Source organism: Alexandromys fortis, unplaced genomic scaffold (assembly GCF_014885135.2).
Source record: "Alexandromys fortis isolate MF-2015 unplaced genomic scaffold, M_Fortis_MF-2015_v1.1 scaffold_90, whole genome shotgun sequence".
NCBI lineage: Eukaryota > Metazoa > Chordata > Mammalia > Rodentia > Cricetidae > Alexandromys > Alexandromys fortis.
Window position 1 is genome coordinate 217,243 of NW_026067985.1, and position 19,973 is coordinate 237,215.

Consider the following 19,973-nt stretch of genomic DNA (forward strand, 5'->3'; position numbering starts at 1 on the left):
GGGTCTGCCCCTTTCAGCAAATGCTGGTGGGAGCAACTGGCGGTGGCCGCAGAGCCTTGCTATCTCTGTTTTAGGCTGAGTCCTTAGTCCTCAGGATAAAAAAAAAAAAAAAAAAAGGGAAGGAGAAGAGAAATAGATGTTGTTGGCACGGAAGAGATGGGAGGAAGTCAGCGGGGGCACTTGCCTTTAACCCAGCACTCAGGGGCAAAGGCAGGCAGATCTCTGTGAGCTTGAGGTCAGCCTGGTCTACAGAGTGAGTTCCAGGCTACACAGAGAAACCCTGGAGGGAGGGAGGGAGGGAGGGAGGGAGGGAGGGAGGGAGGGAGGGAGAGAGAGAGAGAGAGAGAGAGAGAGAGAGAGAGAGAGAGCGAGAGAGAGAATGGGAGAAGATACCTAATGTCTAGGTGACTTAGAAAGGCTCCTTGAGGATTCAGCCTCAGACTGCCTGGCAGTGAGGACCTGAATGTTGTTGACAGCCTGGAAGCCTAGTGTTCCGTCTGCCTAAACTGCCAGGCCTGACAGACCGCTGAGGAGCCCGAGTTGGATAAAGGGAGGTTGTTTAATTACTAATTGTTTCACAGGGTTAGAGTACACAGACAGCTATACATAGTCAGAGCTACATTAGGCCTCAACTAACAGTAAATAGTACACTTTTTTTTTTTGAGATATATGTCATGTAGCTCAATCTGTTCTTAAATCCTCTGTGTAGCCAAGAATGATCTTGAACTTTTTTAAAAAATATATTTATTTTTATTTCATTTGCATTGGTTTGTCTGCAGGTATGTCTGTTTGAGGGTGTTGGGTCCCCTGGAACTGGAGTTACAGATAGTTGTACGCTGCCATGTGGTTGCTGGGAATTGAACTTTGGAAAAGCAGTTGGTGCTCTCAGCCCCTGAGCCATTTCTCCAGCCCTCTGATCCTCCCCTGGACCTTCTGAGGGCTGGGAGTACAAGTGTGGGACACTCCCCCCAGCCATTTAAGTTTTTTTTTTTTTTAAACTTCTGTGTTTGTGACTGATTGTCTAGCAACACGTCTCTCACCTGTTGTTCTGGAACTAAAATGCCACTAATGTAAGATTACTGTAAATATAGTGGATTCTGGGCTGCCAGATGGCTTAGAGGGTAAAGGTGCTTGCTGTACAAGCCTGTGACTGGGTTCAATTCTTGGAACCTCCATGAAGGTGGAAGGAGGGGCACGCTCACAGCATTGTCCTCTGACCTCCATAAAAGTACCACACCATACATGCTCACCCCAAACAACCTCTCCCCCCACTACAATAATAAATAACATCTTTAAATGGCAAAAATTGGATTTATAAAATGCCATGTGACTTGTATTGTTAGTACTAGCAACCTCCATTTTTGTTTTTTGTTTCTCAAGACAGGTTGTCTCTGAGTAGCCCTGGCTGTCCTGGAACTTGCTCTGTAGACCAGGCTGGCTTCAAACTCAGAGATCCACTGCCCTTTGCCTCCTGAGTATTGGGATTAAAGGCGTGCACCACCACTGCCTGGCTTAGCACCAACAGCTTCTCTGAAGCCTGTCTTGGTAGTATAAAAGGGTGGGGTGTGCATCTCAGTTGGCAGAGGGTTCTGTCCCCAGCGCCACATATGCCCAGCGCTTGAGAGGTGGAGGCAGGAGAACCAAGAGTTCAAGTAGCTGTCGATAATCAAATCATAAACTGAGGCCACTGGGTCAACTTCGCATTGACATTGACAGTGAAACAATTTATTTTATTGTTGTTGATGTGTGCGTGCGTGGTGTGCATGCATGTGTGTGCGCGTGTGTGTGTGTGTGCGTTTATGTGTGCATGCATGCCTGTGTGTATGTGTGCGTGTATGTGTGTGCGCACGTGTCCTTGTGCACATCTGTGCACGTGGGTATGGAAACCTTTGACGCCCAGAAGAGGGCTTCAGGTCCCCTGTAGCTGACGTTACAGTTATGAGCTCCCCACTTCAGTGTTGGGAATTGAACTCTGGTCCTCTGCAAGAGCAACAAATGCTTTTAACCACTGAGCCATCTGTCCAGCCCCATTTTTGTTGTCTAAAAATTTTTAAATGACATTTATTTATATTATCCATCTGTGTGTGTACGTGTGTGTGTGTGTGTGTGTGTGTGTGTGTGTGTGACTGTGGTAAGGCTCACGTGGGGACCAAAGGATAGCCCGTGGGAGTCAGTTCTCCCCTTTCACCATGTGAGTCAAAGGGATCGAACTCCGGTCCTAGGCTTGGCTTCAGGTGCCTTTACCCAGTGAGCCTTCTTGGCAGCCCTGTGTTTTGTTGTTGTTGGCTTGAGACAGAATCTTACAACGTCGCCCCTGGCTGACTTGGGATTTGTAGACCAGGCTGGCCTCAAACTCAGAGAGTCCAGCCTGCCTCTGCCTCCCAAGTGTTAGGATTGTTCTGGTTTTGTTTTTTGAGGCAGGGTCTCACAGCATAGCCCAGACTAGCCTAGAACTTGCTTTAGTTGTCGTGTCTCGGTTTCCAGCAACTAGGTGGGACAGGTGTGCCGCGCCTCACCATCTTCCCATAAGCCTCTCTCACAGAATACTGGGGTCCGTCTCTGGTATTCTTCTCTTGCTGTAGGCCTGGCTCCTTTCCCTCCCTGCTTTGCCTCCCCAGCATGGTGTTGATCCCGGAACATGGCCACATAGCTCTGCACCCCATCATACAGTGGCCACCCACAGCCCCGCTCCCGGAGATCCGCATTTGCCGTATCTAATCTGGGTTCACTTTGCAAACTGATGGGTTCCTGACGGTTGTGAGAAAATGGGGTTTTGGCGAACTGGCCGAGAATCACATTACCATCTCATTCGCCCGGTTCAGGCTGGTTTATAAATGCATTCCAGTTGGTGACAGCAGTTGGAGCTGGCTGGGTGGGATGGGGTAGGGAGGTAGAATGCCCAGCCGGGTAGGTGGCTGCTGTTTCTGAGCTGTTGTTCACACAGCTCTGCCCCCTTCTGGCACTGCAGGTTTGATAAAGGCAAGACCAGGTCTCATATACCTGCCCTGTGCACTTAATATCTGAAATGGAGTCACAGCCTCACCAGCCCCCGGAGTCCTCACTCGTGTCCGTGTGATCTGCCCAGGATAGCCATGATGAGGCCTGCACTTTGAACATGGAGGTCCCGCTCAGCCTCCAGCCTGCGTGTTTCTTGTAATTGTAGAATCAATCAGTCTATGCCGCTTGGTCCCCCACCCCTGCACCTTCCCTGGCGTCTGAGTTCCCGACCCTGCCATTTGGAGATTGCCTGCCATCTCTTAAAGATGTCTCTCTTTAGTGGAATGCAACTTCATTCCATTTTCTTTCTCTTGCTCGCTTAGCTATTGTGGAGAGTCAGCTGGGTGAAGACTGAGCTTGGCCCTGGCTAATGGCCTGGAGCCGCTCCAGGCCACCGACTGCATCGGCTCGCACTTGTGGGTGGTCGGCAGCGAGCGTGATATCTTCCCTCTGTGGCTCTCAAGGGTCCCTTCTTCTCATGAGCTCGGCTGTTCACACTTGGCTGGCCTGCCTCGTCATTTGTGATCATGGTCGTCATGCAGACCCTGAAGCGGACCTGGAACCTCACCAAGGCTTGGATTTTATTAGTATTGAAGCCACTCGGCCTCTAGGCCAGTCGGCCGTTTCAGTCTGTTACATAGTGGGCTTTCCCTTCATTTCTGTCTGGAGACTGAGCATTGTCCCAGAATGTGGAGAGGCTGCGGAGCCTGGAGAATTCTTAGGCTATAGGAATCTGTGTGACAGAGGGCTAGGGTGGCCACAGAGAAGTCTGGGCTTTTAATGTTTCCTCAGTTGTGCAGGCTTCTTCAGCAAAGGAAGGAAGCTGATGTGCCAGCCCAACCCCTTAGAACAAAGCTCTAAGCATTTTTTGTGCTGAGCCTCAATTTCTTCATCTGTGAGACCGTGTTACTGAACAGCTAAGTCAGAGACTGTGTAAAGATTAAACTGGAGATTCTCTGTGCTATCTAGTCAGCAGGGAGGGGCGGAAACTTAGTAACAAAATGTCAGGATTCCGTCATCAACAATGTGGCCACACTGCAGGTGTTGCCCTCTTGAGCCCTGAGTCACAGAGGAAGGTCTCTCTCCCAGAGTCCAGCTCTTCCTCATTCTGAATTCAGACTTCCTCTTAGGGATTGGGAGCCAGTTTTCTGACTCCAGCGTTCCGGGCTGAGCATATGAGGATAGTTAACTTCCTGGACGCCCCCCAACCCTCTACTCCCCACCCCTGTGCACTTTAGACAGGTATCTGAATCTGAGGATAGTTAACTTCCTAGATGCCCCCCACCCCCCTACTCCCCACCCCTGTGCACTCTAGACAGGTATCTGAGTCTGAAGATAGATGCCCACCCCATCCCTCCGCCCATCCCCTGGACTGTCAGGAGCTCCCCTCCAGGCCTCCAGAGCCGGTCTCTATAAAGTCTCTTCAGGCTGCCATCCTACTAGACTGAGGCAGCAGGAAAGAGACCTCAGCTCAGGCCTGGTCACTGACCACCCAGGGTTTCAGCTCCCTGGAGACGTGGTGTGCCCACTGTGCCGGGATATCCAGGTCTTTTAGGACATACGTAGGCTTCTTCCTAATATCACTTTCTGCAGGTACCTGTGCCCCGACGGCCTTTTTTTCTGAACCAGGTGGCTTGCAGCAGCCCCAGCCCCGGACACTGCTGGTGCAGCATTCACAGAACTAGGTCCAGGCAAATGATCCTGGTGGCCTCAGACAGGGCCCAGCTACAACCCTGCACTGGTTGAATTTGAGTCAGTTCTGTCCTCTGAATATGGGCTGTCTGCTGACCTCCTGTAGGGGCCCAAAGAACCCCAGTCCCTGAAGTGGGGCTCACAGTACTTCAGGTGCTTCCAAGTAACCATGGCCAGATGTCTGTATAGATGCTGAGGTGTCCACCAAGGAGCAGCAAATCGAGTGGCATGTATGTGTGTGCATATGCACATGTGTGTCTTTGAGCCCTTATACATCTGAGATGTTCTGAGCACCCTGCAAGCCAGCTGCCCAGTCAGTACTAGGAGTACATGAGGTGCTGATGAGCGTAGGGACCCACTGTGTGACACGTAGTGCCTCCATTCTGTGGATGGCGGCATAACAGCAGAGTCCAGCTCCTGGAGGGTATCCTTAGAACAAAGCGTGGTCCGGAGGAGCTCCAGTTTGCATGGTCACCTTCACTGTTGTTAGTCCCCTGCCTCAGCCTTACCTCTTTGTGACTCTTTAAGCTTCTGGATTTCAGAACCCTCTGAGCTTTCCAAGTCCACCTACCTCTCACTTGCTGCCTGCTTATGCTTCTAGCCTGGGCTCCCCACTCTACACCTGCACACATACAAACACACGCGGACACACACACGTTCTAGAATGTGCTGCTTCTCAGTTTTCCAAGTGCTAGCATTATAGACATGGCTAGTCCCTCCTCTTGTGTGGTTTTGGGGAGTGGACACTCCAGGCAGTACCACCTGCAGTGCCAATGACACCCTTGGTCTCCTTTCTCAGCCCCCCCTACACACACACACACACACACACACACACACACACCCCATCTGCCCATACTCCTCCCCTCTCCTTCCAGACTTCCCAGGGCCAGCTGTTTCTGCCCTGCTCCCTCCTGCCTTCTTCGCCTTTCTCGGTTATTGTTTGCAGCCTTCTGGCTCTTTGCCTGCCGAGACCTGGCAGGGCAGGCTGCATGGACGAATCCCTTTGGATTTGCCACTCAAGTCCCGGTCAGGTGGCTGAAATCAGAGTTAGAGCTGGCTTTATCCTGACCACTTCTGAGCCAGGATTTCTTCTAAAACAGCGCTTGACCGGTGAGCCGTCCTGCGGTGCCTTCTGTTCCTCCTCGGGCCCTAGTAAGCCTTTGGCAGGACAGGCATTGAGTTAGTGCCAGCCATTGAACTAGGAAGGCCCTGGGCCAGCTTGACCTTCCTAGAGGCCAGCGTGTGTGCCTGGGTGTGCCTTCACTAGACGAGCTGATCCCCGCTGCACTCCCCACCCCGTCCAATTACCAGAGAGTAGAGCTTGGAAGAGAGCTGCGTGCCTCCTGCCTTCTCCACCTTTGCCTCCTTCCTGCTCACGTTCTACCCTGCCACTCTGCACAGGAGCGGCACAGCCCGCCGCCCCTGCAAACACCCCCAGCAGCACTCTCCTTTGTTTCCCCTCTCAGTGACAACTGGCAAGCAGCTCGTGACTGCTCGTTGTCATTCTAGTGGGCTCTGGTTTCCAGAGAGCTCCGGGTGCTTTCTGGGTATTGCATTTATTTCTGCTGTGTCCAGAGCACAGCTGGCATGGGTCCCAGTGCGTGGTGGAGAAACTGAGGCTCCATGGAGGAGGAATACCAATGGTTGAAAGAGAAGCACATGGCAGGGGTTTTCTTGGACCGCGGAGGACACGTGCGCTGGGTGTGTGTTTAAGAGTGTGAGCTGAGGGCAGTTGGAAAGGCAGAATATTGTGGACTTCCCAGCACCATGCCGCTCTGAACTCTTGCACTGGGCCAAGCCACTCACTGCTGCCTTTGGGAGCAGAGCTCCCACCCAGGCTTTTTACACAAAGCCACCTCTCCAGGCCTCAAGGCCAGCAGTGACCGGTTTGCCTGCTGGGTGTACACAGGCAGCCCAGCCCCTCCCGCCCATGCCCATCCACTCCCTCATCCTTCTCCCTCCCTTGCCTCTCTTCCCCAGCTTTATGGCTGGCATATGGAAGCCATTTCTATTTATCCACTGCACCAGGATGCTGCATCGTGCTGTGCTCCAGCGAGCGGAATCCTCAGAGTCCCTGCAGGGCCATTTCGGAGGCTGCATGCAAAGCAGCCAGCTGTTTGCAGGGAGCGGCTGGGCCCCTTATATCAGTGTAGAGGCGGCCTGGCCATCTGTGCACATGGGTCATCCCGGGCTGTCTGCGTCTCGGATGGAGGCGGTCCATGTTCTGTCAGAGTCTGGGTGGTTGTTTTGTGTCCTGCTGTTTTTCATTCCTTCTCCGTTCTCCAATAACTTTGTGGTCATGTCCCTGGGCTCTTGGCCAGGGCTGAGGGAGGAGTTCCGGGGAGGGGACCACACAGCTCTTTAGTGGTCAAGGTCGTGTCTGTCTGCTCAGCCTGATTTTCAAAAAAGTGCCCTGCCCAGGACACTGGCAGTGAACACACTGTTTACCTCTAGGGAACGGTCCCCTAGGCTTAGATGCCCACCTCCCAGTGCCTGAGTGTGTCCCTGAGCCTCGCCTCCTCTGGCTTGTTCCAAGCTCTGGGTGCCAGAGCCAGGAAGACTGCACTTCTGCTGCCTGTTGGGACCCTGCCTCCCAGACAAGTGGAACCGCAGAGGCCAAGGCCAGCCTGCTGATGTCATCTTGGCCCCTTCATGGTGCCTCCTGTGGTATGCCTTGCTCCTGGCCATGCAGGTCATCTGGAAGATGCTTTCGTGCTCCAGGCAGGGACAATACCAAAGTCCGAGACAGGATGCTGGTGGGGTCTTTAATGGTCTGAGTTGGAGAGGGACTGTCGCAGCAGTCTGTGATGAGGGGCTACATCCAGTGTGATGTTGGGTGAAGCCAGCTCTTTCACCTGGAGACCTGTTACGTAGTTCACACGAGAAGTTCCATAGGAGGAGGCTGGGCAGGTCTTGTCACCACGGTAGTTGGGTGCCAGTGGTCAGTGGGGTCAGGGACAGATCATGCACTGCTTCCTGTGAGCTGGCGGACCTGTTGTTCCACACTCTCAGCGTGGACATATCCCATCTGTCCTTTGGTGGGGCCCCTAATTGTCCTGTCCCTCTGGAACGCTGCCTGCCGAGCCCCTGAGCACAGCTCAGAGAAGGGACAATGGGCCCTTAGGAGCTGGAGTGACTCCAGCCTCAGGCACAGGCAGGGAGTTGCAGCTCAGACTGCAAAAGCTTTTGGATCTGGAGCCACCAAAACCTCCACATGAAAGGGCTGGGAGGACCAGTGGCTCCCTGCCCACCACTTACGACCTTTCTGTAATCCCTAAATTTCCTGCTTAGCCACCTGCATGGGCAGAAGGAGGCTTTATGAAATCACCTGTGGCTTCCCTGAAAAGCCCTTCAGTGACCCAGGTAACTCAGAGCCTTTCAGCCCTCTCCCTGTGTGAGAGCCACTAACAGGTCCCGAGCCTTGCCAAGTTCTGTGTCGCGTTCTCCACGGTGGGAGGAAACACTCAACTGCCCACCCGGACATGGGAACTGCTTGTCTTTTCTGTGCCTTCAGAAGGGTCTGTCTTGATCGCTCTTGGATACAGAGGGATCATGTCGTGCCCCTTCACACCCCGGGTGCTGCCTACTGCACTGTGGGTAAACACCGCTGGGTTCTGCACCTGGCGCTGTGTCCTTGGCCTCTGGCCACCTACAGTCGGGTGCTCTGTGGGAATGTATGATCTTCAGGGAGAGATCCTTGATGTCGCTTTAGTTCTGCAGACTTGTTTATCCCTTATGCGCTGGGCTCCAGGTACACCCCAGTGACCGTGACAAAGGTCTGTGTCCCTGGGGAGCTGGCAGGCATGCCAGGTTCTGAGCGTTCACTGGGCCATTGGGGTCAGAGGTAGAGACAAATGACCACGGGATTTTGCAGGGGAGTCAAGGGCAGAGTGTGTCCTGAGGCAGCATGAGGGTGGGAAGTTGAAAGACCTGAGAAAGCCGATTGCCTAAAGGTCTCTCAGGCCAAAAGCTCCAGACCAACTAGGGAGCCAGAGTGGTGGAGAAGGGGTAGATGGAATAAGACACCAGAGGGGCCTTTGTAATTGGAGTGTGTATTGAGGGGGTAAATGCTTAGGGTTTCTCAGGGAGGCCGACACTGTGGTGTCTTTGAGGCAGAAAACCAATAGCTTAGTTTTTGTGTGTGTTTGTGTGCACGCAGCGTTGTGTGTGTAAGAGATGTGTATGCATGTAGGGTGGGTACACATGCCCATGCATGCATATGTGGAGGCCTGAGGTTGTATTCCAAAGTCTTATTTGAGACAGGGTCTCTCACTGAACCCGAGGCTCCCAGTTGGCCAGAGAACCGCTCCCAGGACCTAGCTAACTCCCTCTCTCAGTGCTGGTGTTCTAGCCCCACCATATGCAGCTAGGGATCTGAATGAGGGCCTCTGTGTTTATGCCACAAGCACTTTACCAGCTGAGCTGTCTCCCCAACCCTGCTTTAGTGTTCTTGGAGTGGTTATGCTGAACTGGGAAGTTAACACACACACACACACACGCTTGCACACAAACATAAACGCAAACATATGCACATACACAGAGATACACCATACACATAAGCTCACACACAAGCATACACAGAGACATGCAGACACAGATACACATAGACACACACATACATACACAGAGACATACAGGCACAGATAAACATAGATACACACACACAGACATGCACATGCACGAAGGCACACAGACAACACACACACAAACACACACAGAGACATACACAGAGACACATAGATACACAGACATACACAGACACATACGCATGCACACACACACATAGACACACAAACTCACAGTGGATTTCTCTGGTATAGAAAAGGCCCATAGGGCAGGACAGTAAACGGACAAGACCCTGGAAGGGGTTGGGTTGGTCCAGGGCAGAGATGGCTCCAGCTGTGACAAAGCAGAAGCCTCAGTGAGATTTAAAGGACAATTATTTTGTATAGTACCTGGTGCTCATTTGCAATGTGGCAGTGGCTGGAGAAGGGAGAGTCTGAGGTAGGAATCTGTGGGGAATCATTTTGGTCCTAGGGGTGGGGCGTGTCCACTTCCCCAGGCCCCTCCTGCCCCTGTTGATTCAGCGTTTCCTCCACAGTCCCAGACCAAGGACAGTACACTCTCAGCGTCCCTATTCTGCCTCTTCACAGCCTACCCGTGGTCCGCTGGGGCAGATCCCAAGAATCCAGGCAGATTTACTCACATCTGATCTTGGTGTCGGCTGGAGCAGCCCAAAGGTGCTCCCCCTAGTGAGAGAGAAGCCATCCTGTCCTGGTGATGTGCCTGGTGCACAAGCCTCACCCTGTGAGTGTTTGTCATTCCAGTACAAACTGAGTGGTGTCCCGATAGGTTGGGTGGGCCGAGGCTCCTGGATGCTGACAGTGTTATTGTCCTGTTGGGGCAGTGCAGCTTAGCTAGGCAGTGATGATGGAAGGCCTCGGTCCCTGACACACAGTCCAAGAGCTGCTGACCCCTCAGCTCCTGAGTTTGGGGTTGTTTCACAGGCCACCTGCATCTGCCTGCCTGCTTTTGTGGATTAGGTAGTTGGTTTGTGTTTTGTTGTTGTTGTTGTTGTATTGTTTTGTTTTGGGCCATCTTAGGAATCTCAAGCTGGTCACAAACTTTAGGGGAGAGTGACCTTGAACTCGGATCCTCCTGTCTTAACCTCCTAAGTACTGGGATTACATGTGTAAGCTGCCATGCCCAGGTTTGATTTATAGATATGTGTGGTGCTGGGAATTGAACCTGGGTCTCTGAACACGCTAGGCAAACACTCTGTCAGCTGAGCCACATCCTCAGCCCTGCCTGTGGCGATTGCTGCCTACCTGTGAAGACACTGATACCCCCAGTTGCACGCTCAGGTGGGTCAGCCTCTTCTCCCGAGTGGCGTTGAATCTCCTCTCTGCTCCAGCATTGGTGGGCAGTTGTTTCAGAGCCTCCTCCAGAGGCCCTTTGTGGGGGTACTGGCTGCCTCTGCAGGTGCTCCCACAGAGGGTGGAGCACAGGCTCTCCAGGTGCCTCCAGGGGATCTGTCCTCTGCGTGGAGACATTTGCCCTGTGAGCAAGGCAGTGCTGGGTTTGCATTCGTGAGCAACGGTTAGTTCCAAGTCACAGTTCATTTCTGGGATAAAAGAAAACACGCATGCGCCCAAATCGAAGTAGAGCTCAGCACTGACTTGATATTTTATTTTACATAGTCTCTGCCAGTTGTTCCCGAGTCCCGAGGCCTCGCTGTACACATCTGCCTCCACTGTCCCTTCTAGCTGTGTGTAGTCTGTAGCTGTAGGGTGGTGACATGCTGCCTCTGCGGTACCACTGTCACCTCCCTCTGCAGAGCCCCTTGGTGCTCTGGATGAGCAGCTGCTGTCCATGACTGATGCATTGCCTGCCTGCGAAGACTTTGTACACGTTGGGACATGGTTTTCTCCTTAGGCTGGGCCCGTGGAGGATCTTATATAGCAGAGAGACATGGTTAGGTGGAACTTCCCAAGGATGCCCACACCTGCAGCAGAGTGACCAGTGCATCCCTCTGGGGCCCTACCGCCAGGGCCCACATCCTGGCTCAGCCTCTCCCAGAGACACATTTGTAACAGGACGCACCCTATAGGGCTCTTCTGTCAGTGTGTGGCACGTCACACTAGAGCTCGAAGTGATGCTGTGTCCTTCCATCCCTGTTTTGTTCCATTGGCACTGTCCCTCCTGTCAGGAGTTTCCTGCCTGTGTACTGTGCACACCAGCACGGTCACACACACACATGTGCACATGAGACTTGCTTCAGAGCTGTGACCAGCAGAGGAACAAGGAGTCTGGATTGGACAGGAAGAAATGAATCAGACAGTCTGTTTTTCCACGACCACACCTTACAAGGCTGTTGGGAAGCTGTGGGGGCGCCGAGGATGTGGCCCCAAGGTGGAGCACTTGCCTGGTGTGCTGGGGTCCCTGAGTTCCGTCCCCATCGTGGGACTAGGGTGTGACGTGGTGGGATGTCGGGAGGTGTTAGATGTGAGCGATGGAACTCAGCATTGGGGATCTGCCGGTTTGAAGCTCTGAGCCTAAAATGCAGCCCTGGCACACGCCTACTGGTTGGTGAGGGTCCACAAACATGGAAGGCTCCGGCAGCCATGGGAATGGAGAGAGGTATGATTGGGTGAATTTGTTTGGTGAGTTCTTTTCGAGGCAGGGTCTATGTAGCCCACGCTTGCCGTGATCCTCCTGTCCCAGTCCCCAGTGCTGGGATTGCATCTGGCTACTGCGCCCAGCCTAGTCTGTACTCCTGAGAAGTTGAACCTGTGACCTGTCACCTGAGCTCTAGGTATTTATTTACTCCCCACAGCAAGCCCGGTCTGCCCGTGGATGTCAGGAGGGACACCGCGGGCACTTGGGCACAGTTGAGGATGGAATGCGCTCAGTAGCGCAGCGCTAACTGACACATGACACAAGGCAGATTCATTCAGGATAACTACGGTGAGAGGAGGCAGACGCCTGTGTAGACTGGACGATGTCTTCAGATTCTAAGACGCAGAGTGATCAGGCGCAGCAGCTGAGTGGTCATGTGGGAAGGACAGGAGGCAGAGGAAGTGATGGCTCTGTGTCCTTTTTATGGATTTCTTATTGTGTATTGCTGATTTTTCAAGTCAGTGTTTCTCTGTGTAGCCCTTTCTGTCCTGGAACTTGCTCTGTAGACCAGGGTGGTCCCGAACTCACAGAGCTCCACCTGCCTCTGTGTCCTAAGTACTGGAATTAAAGATGCATGCCACCACTTCGGGCTTCATTTATTTATCTTTTTAGTTCAGTTTTTACGTGCCAGGGGTTGACCCCAGGGCCTCGCGCACACTATGCTCTGTTTTCTGGATGTGTCGTGTCTCTGCCCCACTTTCACGTTTGAGTCATTCATTCATTCATTCATTCATTATTTTTTTAACTAATGAATGTGTTGGGTTTTTTGTTTGTCTGATTTTTTTGTTTGTTTGTTTGTGGGGAGACAAGGTCTTGCTTTGTAATGCTGGCTGACCTAGAAGTTGATATATAGACCAGGCTGGCCTTGACCTTAAAGAGATCCATCTGCCTCCAGACCTCTCCAGTATACCATCATACTTGGCCTATTTTTAATATTTAATTGTTTACTGTGTCTGTCTGTGCACGTGGGGAAGTCAGAGGACAACCATGGGAGTCAGTTCTCTACTTGATTCACGTGGATCCTGGGGTCAAGCTGAGGTCATCAGACCTGACAAGACCCTTAACCCTCTGAACCATCTCACCAGTCTGGGTGGACTTGAACTCACTCTATAATCCAGGCAGGCTTTGAATTCAAAATCGTCCTGCCTTCATGTCTCAGATAGCTGGGACTCCAGGCCTGTGTTGCCAGGCCCAGCTGGCTTTACTCCTTGACTTAGCTGCTGCTTTCACACTTGTGCAGACACAACACCTGGTTGGGCTGAGGGTGTAGCTCAGCGATAGAGCACCCACAGGGTCCTGGGTTCCATCCTCAGCACTACCAAAAATCATAGTTGTCAAGCCATACGCTTTAAAACATGCACATTTTAGTGAGTGTCAACAGTCCCCTCTGTGTTTTTATAAATTCGTGGGGACAGCCTTGTGGATGGCCATACCCAGTGGCCCTGCAGACCTGGCCCCTCTGTCCTAGCCCGTGTGGCCACCTCTACCACACATCTGCTTTGTTTCCATCACTTGTGCAAACGGCAGTGTCTAAACTCTGGTCTCCTCCTCTGGAGACCTCGTTTGCAGTGTGGGTTGTGGGGTACCAGATTGTCATAGATTCCCTTCTTCTCGGTAGATTAACCAGGCGGACTCATTGCCCAGTGCTCAAATTCACCATGTGTATCAGGAGAGACTACGGATTGTGACAAGCCGTGGGAGCATGCTCAGTCAAGGGTCCTGTTGACGTCCTTCTAGTGCAGGCAGAGGATAGAAAGAGCCCCTCTCTCCCAGCTGACCCAGGACAAGCGCCAAATGCGGCTCCAGTTGGCTGGCTCCAGTGCTCGTCCCCCATGAACCCTGGCTCTGCTGGCAAGCTCGGGTCAGCTGCTTTTAGCCAGGGCCGGCTCTGTCCAAGCCAAACAGCCTGGCTGAGGCTGGGAGAGGGCAGTCTGCCGAGACGAAGCAGGACAAGGTCCTGGAGGAGGTGGGCGGGGAGCGGGGATCCACTTTGGTTCAATGTTTGACTGAGCAAGATCCCCCCATGCTTCCAAAAGTCAAAAGTCTACACAGTGAGCCTGCAGCCCTTACCCCTCACAAGCAGCCGGTTTCTTTCTTTTCTTCTTTGCATGTCTTTTTCTAAAGATATGTAGACATGTGTAGGTTTAGCTGTTCCCTCCCCCACTCCCTCTGCTCTTTTGTGCTTTTTTCTTTTTTTAAAAGAAATACATTCATTTATTTATGGGAGAGGGTTGGCGTGCCCATGCACGTATGGAGGTCAGGGAACAACTTAAAGGCATCTGTATTCCTTCCACCACGTGCACGCTGGGGGTTGAACTCAGGTCATCAGGCTCGGTGGCAAGCACCTTCATCTGCTGAGTCATCTTGCTGGCACTTTCTTCTTTCTTTTTTTAAGAGAAAGAAGGCATTTTTGATCAGCTACCCTGATGCGTGTTGCTAACAGCACAGGTTAGCGCTGACAGAGTAACCTTGTGCTGAGCCTTTTTGTGTTCTCTTCAGCCTGGGTTCTAAGGAAGTCTCTGCCCTCTCCCGATGCAGATGGGGGCAGCCGCAGCATCCAGGACTCCCAGGTTCCCAGTCTGGTCTCCCAGGTCGACAGGTCCCCCTCCAGTCCTCCTGGACACAACTGGGAGATGAATTATCAAGAGGCAGCAATCTACCTCCAGGTGAGTGCGGCTGGGTTGGTGCCTGGGTGCAGGGATGGGGTGGGGGTGTGGGTAGGGCATGTTCAGAAGGCTGCTGTGGTCTGCCTGCCTGTCCCTGCTCCTGTCCCTCCTCGGAGCCCTATTTGTGGCTATGCTTGCAGCAGGCGGGTCTCCAGTCTCTCCTCTCTGTCTTCCCAGGACCACATACACAGACCCAGCTCTCAGGGAATCTTATGTACCTTGTATTGTAGCAGGGGAGTGTTCAGGCAGTGGGGCTACCTCCTCGGTCTGTTTTTCTCATGTACCGTTCTGCCGCTGTCAGGCCTGATCGTTATGCTTGTTGGGGATTTTCCTTTCCTTTCCTTTTCTTTTTTTTTTTTGAGAAAGGGTCACTTTATGCAGTTTTGTAACTCACAGAGACCCTCCTGCCTCTGCCTCCTGAGTGCTGGGCTCAAAGGCATGGGCCATCACACCTGGCAATGTTTGGGAATTTGTTTTAAAGCAGTACTTTTCTATAAAACTATTGCATGTTTGTTGACATAAATTCAGATAGTCTCAGAAAACATAATGTCTTCCCTTTTGTTTAAAAAAAAACTGGGTCTCACTGTGTAGTCCTGGCTGCCCTGAAACTTCTTATATATAGACCTGACTAGCTTTAAACTCATCAGGCCCTGCCTGCCTCTGACTAAGGAGTGCTGGGGTTTCAAGTGTGCACGCCACACCGGCTCTTGTTTATGCAGAAAATTCTACTCTATGCGACCTTACCATAAATGAAACCTTACTAGTCAGTTACCTTGTGCAAATGGAGAATTCTGTTTAACGGTTCTAGACCAACATGGCTGTTGATTTCTGCAGTGTCAGTTCAGCAGGGAGATGTTCAACAAAGCTGACCACACAGCTAAAGCTGCCAAAAGCTCACTTACCTGCATATAGTAGTGTGTGCACATGTCTGCATTTATGTCTGTGTTGTGCACACGAGTGTGTATATGCATGCATATGTGTATATGTGAGTGTGTGTATATATGTGTACATGCATATGTGTGTATGAGCGCATGTGTATATATGTATGTGTATACACGTGTATGTATATGTATGTGTGTGTTTGCATGTGTATCTGTATGTATGCGCATGTGTATACGCGTGTGTGTATTTATGTATCTGTATGTGTATGCATGCATATGTGTGTACGAGTACATGTGTGTATATGTATGTATGTGTGTTTGTGTGTGCATACATATGTACATAAATACACATAGAGTCATACACACATCTGAAAGTTTGTCTATGTAAAGAGTCAGTGTAGGCTTGGGGAGAGAGGTCAGTCAAGTGCTTGCCGCACAAATGAGGACCCGAATTCAGATCCCAGGGACTTGATTGTAATTCCAGCCCTGGGGAGGCAGAGACAAGTGGGTCGTGAGGCTGCTGGCCAGCCTAGCCTACCCATGAGCTCCAGGCCAGTGAAAGACTGAAAGATTCCAAAAATCCAAGATGTGTGCCTTGACCTCTGGCCTCCACATAGCACACACACAGATGAAAGGGTAATAGCTTGCTGGTGGCATTCTTACTTCCTCAGAATCCTACATTATTCGAATTATTTTACAAGAGAAGGTATCTTTTTGGAAATTAAGGGCCAGCGAGATGGCTCAGAAGGTAAAGGTGCTTGTAGCTCAAGCCTGGCAACCTGACGTCCATCCCTTGAACCCTGGGGGTTGTAGACCCAGGGATAGCAGTTGACTAGCCAACAGAAAGTCCTAGACTCAAACCTAGTGGGGGTTTGGAAGGAAATAGCCCCCAAAGGGAGTGTAGGATTAGGAGTGTGGCCTTGCTGGAGGAGGTGTGTGACTTTGAGATCTCACAGATGCTCAAGCCACGCCCAGTGGTTCAGACCTCTTGTTGCCTGTGAGTCAAGGTACAACACTCTCAGCTACGTCTCCAGCACTGTGTCTGCCTGTGAGCCACCATGTCCACCATGACGATAATGGGTTGAACCTCTGAACTGTAAACAAGCCACCCCAATTAAACGTTTTCCCGTATAAGAGTTTCTGTGGTCGAGCCGGGCGATGGTGGCGCACGCTTTTAATCCCAGCACTCGGGAGGCAGAGGCAGGCGGATCTCTGTGAGTTCAAGACCAGCCTGCTCTACAGAGCTGGTGCCAGGACAGGCTCCAAAGCCACAGAGAAACCCTGTCTCGAAAAACCAAAAAAAAAAAAAAAAAAAAAAAAAGAGTTTCTGTGGTCATGGTGTCTCTTTACAGCAATAGAACCCTAACTAAGACAAACCTAATAATGGGTTTCAGGCCAGGTGTGGTAGCTGAAACTGAGGCAGGAGGATCAGCACAAGTTTGGGGCCTGCCCGGTCTTCATAGTGAGTATATGTGGTTAAATCTAGAGTCCTCATATAGAGAACATTTTTTTAAATAATAACACCTGACTTCTTTTTTTAAAGATTTATTTATTTATTTATTTGTACAGTATCCTGCCTGTAGGCCAGAAGAGGGCACCAGATCTCATTATAGCTGGTTGTAAGCCACTTTGTGGTTGCTGGGAATTGAACTCAGGACCTCTAGAAGAGCAGTCAGTGCTCTTAACCGCTGAGCCATCTCTCCAGCCCCCGAGAGCATTTTTTTTTAAAAGATGAGTCCTCATATAGAGAACATTTTTTTAAAGATATCTTTTTGTTGTTGCTGTTGTTTTGACAGGGTCTCTCTATGGAGCCCTGGCTTTCCCAGAACTCCCTATGTAGACCAGGCTTGTCTAGAACTCATAAAGATCCACCTGCCTCTGCCTCCCAAGTGCTAGAATTCAAAGTGTATGATGCAACTACACCTGGCTAAGACATCAGTTTAATGATTTTTATTTTTTTATGTTTATTGTGTTGGAGTAGCATGTGTGCCGGGGGTACGTGTGTGCCGGGGGTACGTGTATGACAAGGTATGTGTGTGCCAGGGTATGCATGTGATGGGGTACACGTATGACAGGGTATGCGTGTGGCGAGGTAGATGTGTGATGAGGGTACGCGTGTGATGGGGTACGCATGTGACAGGATACGTTGTGATGGGGTACGTGTGTGACAGGGTACGTGCGTGACGGGGTATGCGTGTGATGGGGTGTGCGTATGATGGGGTATGCGTGTGATGGGGTGCGCATGTGACAGAATACGTTGTGATGGGAGTATGTGTGTGACAGGGTACACGTGTGACGGGGTACGCGTGTGACGGGGTACGCATGTGACGGGGTACGTTATAACAGGGGTACGCATGTGGTGATAAGAAAACAACTTGTGAGGAATTGGTTTCCTTCTACCATACTGGCCCTGTGGCTTGAACTTGGCCATCAGGCTTGGCAGCAAGCACCTCTACCTGCCACGCCATTTCGCCTGACCCAGCATCAGCTTTTCACAGTAAAGAGCAGAGCAGAACTTAGATCCTAGGATTCCAGTCTGTGTTGGAGGGCTGTCCAGGTGGGGTCAGGGCCAGCTCCGCACTCCCAGTTCAGCTCTCTGGTGTATGTGGGTTGCATGTGGGTTGCAGCCCTGGCTGCATCGAGGGTGTCTGCTGCTGGGGGCTTCCTCTTCTCACATTTGCCTGTCACTCACCCTTGGGTGCCGTGACCTTTGAGGTTCTGGCATGCTGGAGCGAACAGAGAACAGAGGCCTGGCTGGGGTGGACAGTCTGTGCACAAGCCCAGAGCTCTCTCTGGGAGCTGCGTTACGTCCTGTGATGCAGATTCTCGGGCCATCTTTGCTGTTGGGAGTCAACACCCCATCCCCTGGGTTCGTAGCTGAGCCTCCTGTCAGGCTCTCTAGCTACGCCTTCCCTTAGCAGTTGCGCCAGAACGGCACAGTCTAGTAATTTAAAGCAGAGGCTTCCTGACCTTCTGGAGGCCACAGAGATGGTGGGAGATAATGCCCTGCACAGACCACAGGGCCTTTCGGCGTCCCCTGGGCACTACCCTGCTTCCTCTGTCTGGCCTGCGGTTTTTCTTCTGTTGCTGATGAGGATAGCAGCTTCCAGCGTTCAGGAAGTGACCCTGTCAGCTACAGCCAAGGCCTCCTCAGCAGGGGAAGAAAGCCATGGGGACGATTGCTGTTCTACTGCCCTCTTGGATGTAGGGGTCTCACCTGTCCTTTGCTCTGGGACACTGAACCACTGGGGAAGTTGAGGTGTGAGTGAGTGCGGTCCCAGCCTCTGTATGGTGGCATCTGCAGTGCATCGTTCATCCTGTGGGGCTCTGTATGTCGTAGGGCACTGAGCAGCGTCCTGGAGTATGACCAAGGTTGTTATTGGGGTGCTGCGTCTCCCACATTGGAGACCCCTAAGCAAGGAGCTGTGTACACAGAGTGCAGCAGGCTCTCCAGGGCAGCCCCAGTCTTGTTGGGTGTAGTCGTTGGCTGCTCCTGAGTGTTACCGTTGCTCGGGACTGTTTGATGAAAGTTCTCCTTTCTTCTGCACCTCTGGGGAAGCTCCAACCTTGTCCTGTCCACCACTGGCAAGGACAGCAGGGAATTTAGTCAGTGCCCACAGCGAAGGCTGGAAAGCCAGGCCAGCCTGCTAGTTTGGCCTATGTGTGAGCTCTTTAATTCAGGCCTAAGAATTTATACCCCTAGGGATGGTACTTCTCCACAACGTCTGAGACGTTCTAGTTTGGCAGATTTAAGCCAAACTAGATGTTTCTTGGCCATCATCAGGCAAAGGCTGGCCGTTCAGCGAGGCTCTCCTGAACCGTGTCTTGGCCTCTGTGACCTGCCCCGCTTACGGCCCCTCCACCTCTCCAGCATGACACCTCCGTGCCTACTCGCATGCTCAAGTTGTCCTGTCTTTGTAGGAAGGCCAGAACAATGACAAGTTCTTCACACACCCCAAGGATGCCCGAGCGTTGGCCGCCTACCTCTTCGCACACAACCACCTCTTCTACCTGATGGAGCTGCTCACAGCCCTGCTCCTGCTGCTGCTGTCGCTGTGCGAGTCACCCGCTGTCCCTGCTCTCCGGCTCGGCATCTACGTGAGTGCTCCAGGGAAAGGAGCCGTGGAGCCTTGCCCGCCACCCAAGGGGACGCTTCTGTTTCCAGCGACTCTACAGATAGGCTGGGGCCTTGAGAACCCACACGGAGGCCTATCACACCTGGCCATCCTGTAGTCATGCGTGGAAGAGGCCCACTGAGGGTCTTCCCTGGGTCCTTCTCCTTCCATCCCATGGGGGAGCATAGTTATAGAGTTTGGTGTTCACATAGCCCTCTTTTTAAAAGAATAACGTGCACGGCGGCGTGTGTGTGTGTGTGTGTGTGTGTGTGTGTGTGTGTGTGTGGTGTTTGTGGTGTGTGTGTGGTGTGTGTGGTGTGTGTGGTGTGTGGTGTGTGTGTGTGTGGTGTGTGGTGTTGTGGTGTGTGTGTGTGGTGTGTGTGGTGTGTGTGTATGTGGTGTGTGGTGTGTGTGGTGTGTGTGTGGTGTGTGTGTGGTGTGTG

The 19,973-nt window shown here is 52.0% G+C and overlaps 1 protein-coding gene across 1 annotated transcript in view; it reads left to right on the top strand.

The window, feature by feature from the left end:
• Tpcn1 (two pore segment channel 1) overlaps positions 1 to 19,973 on the top strand; it is a 57,002-nt gene that overhangs the window by 14,636 nt on the left and 22,393 nt on the right. Inside the window, exons 3-4 of the mRNA XM_050158894.1 lie at positions 14,407 to 14,534; positions 19,337 to 19,513. Of these exons, the coding sequence (XP_050014851.1) occupies positions 14,407 to 14,534; positions 19,337 to 19,513 (305 nt within the window). The remainder of the gene's footprint in view (positions 1 to 14,406; positions 14,535 to 19,336; positions 19,514 to 19,973) is intronic.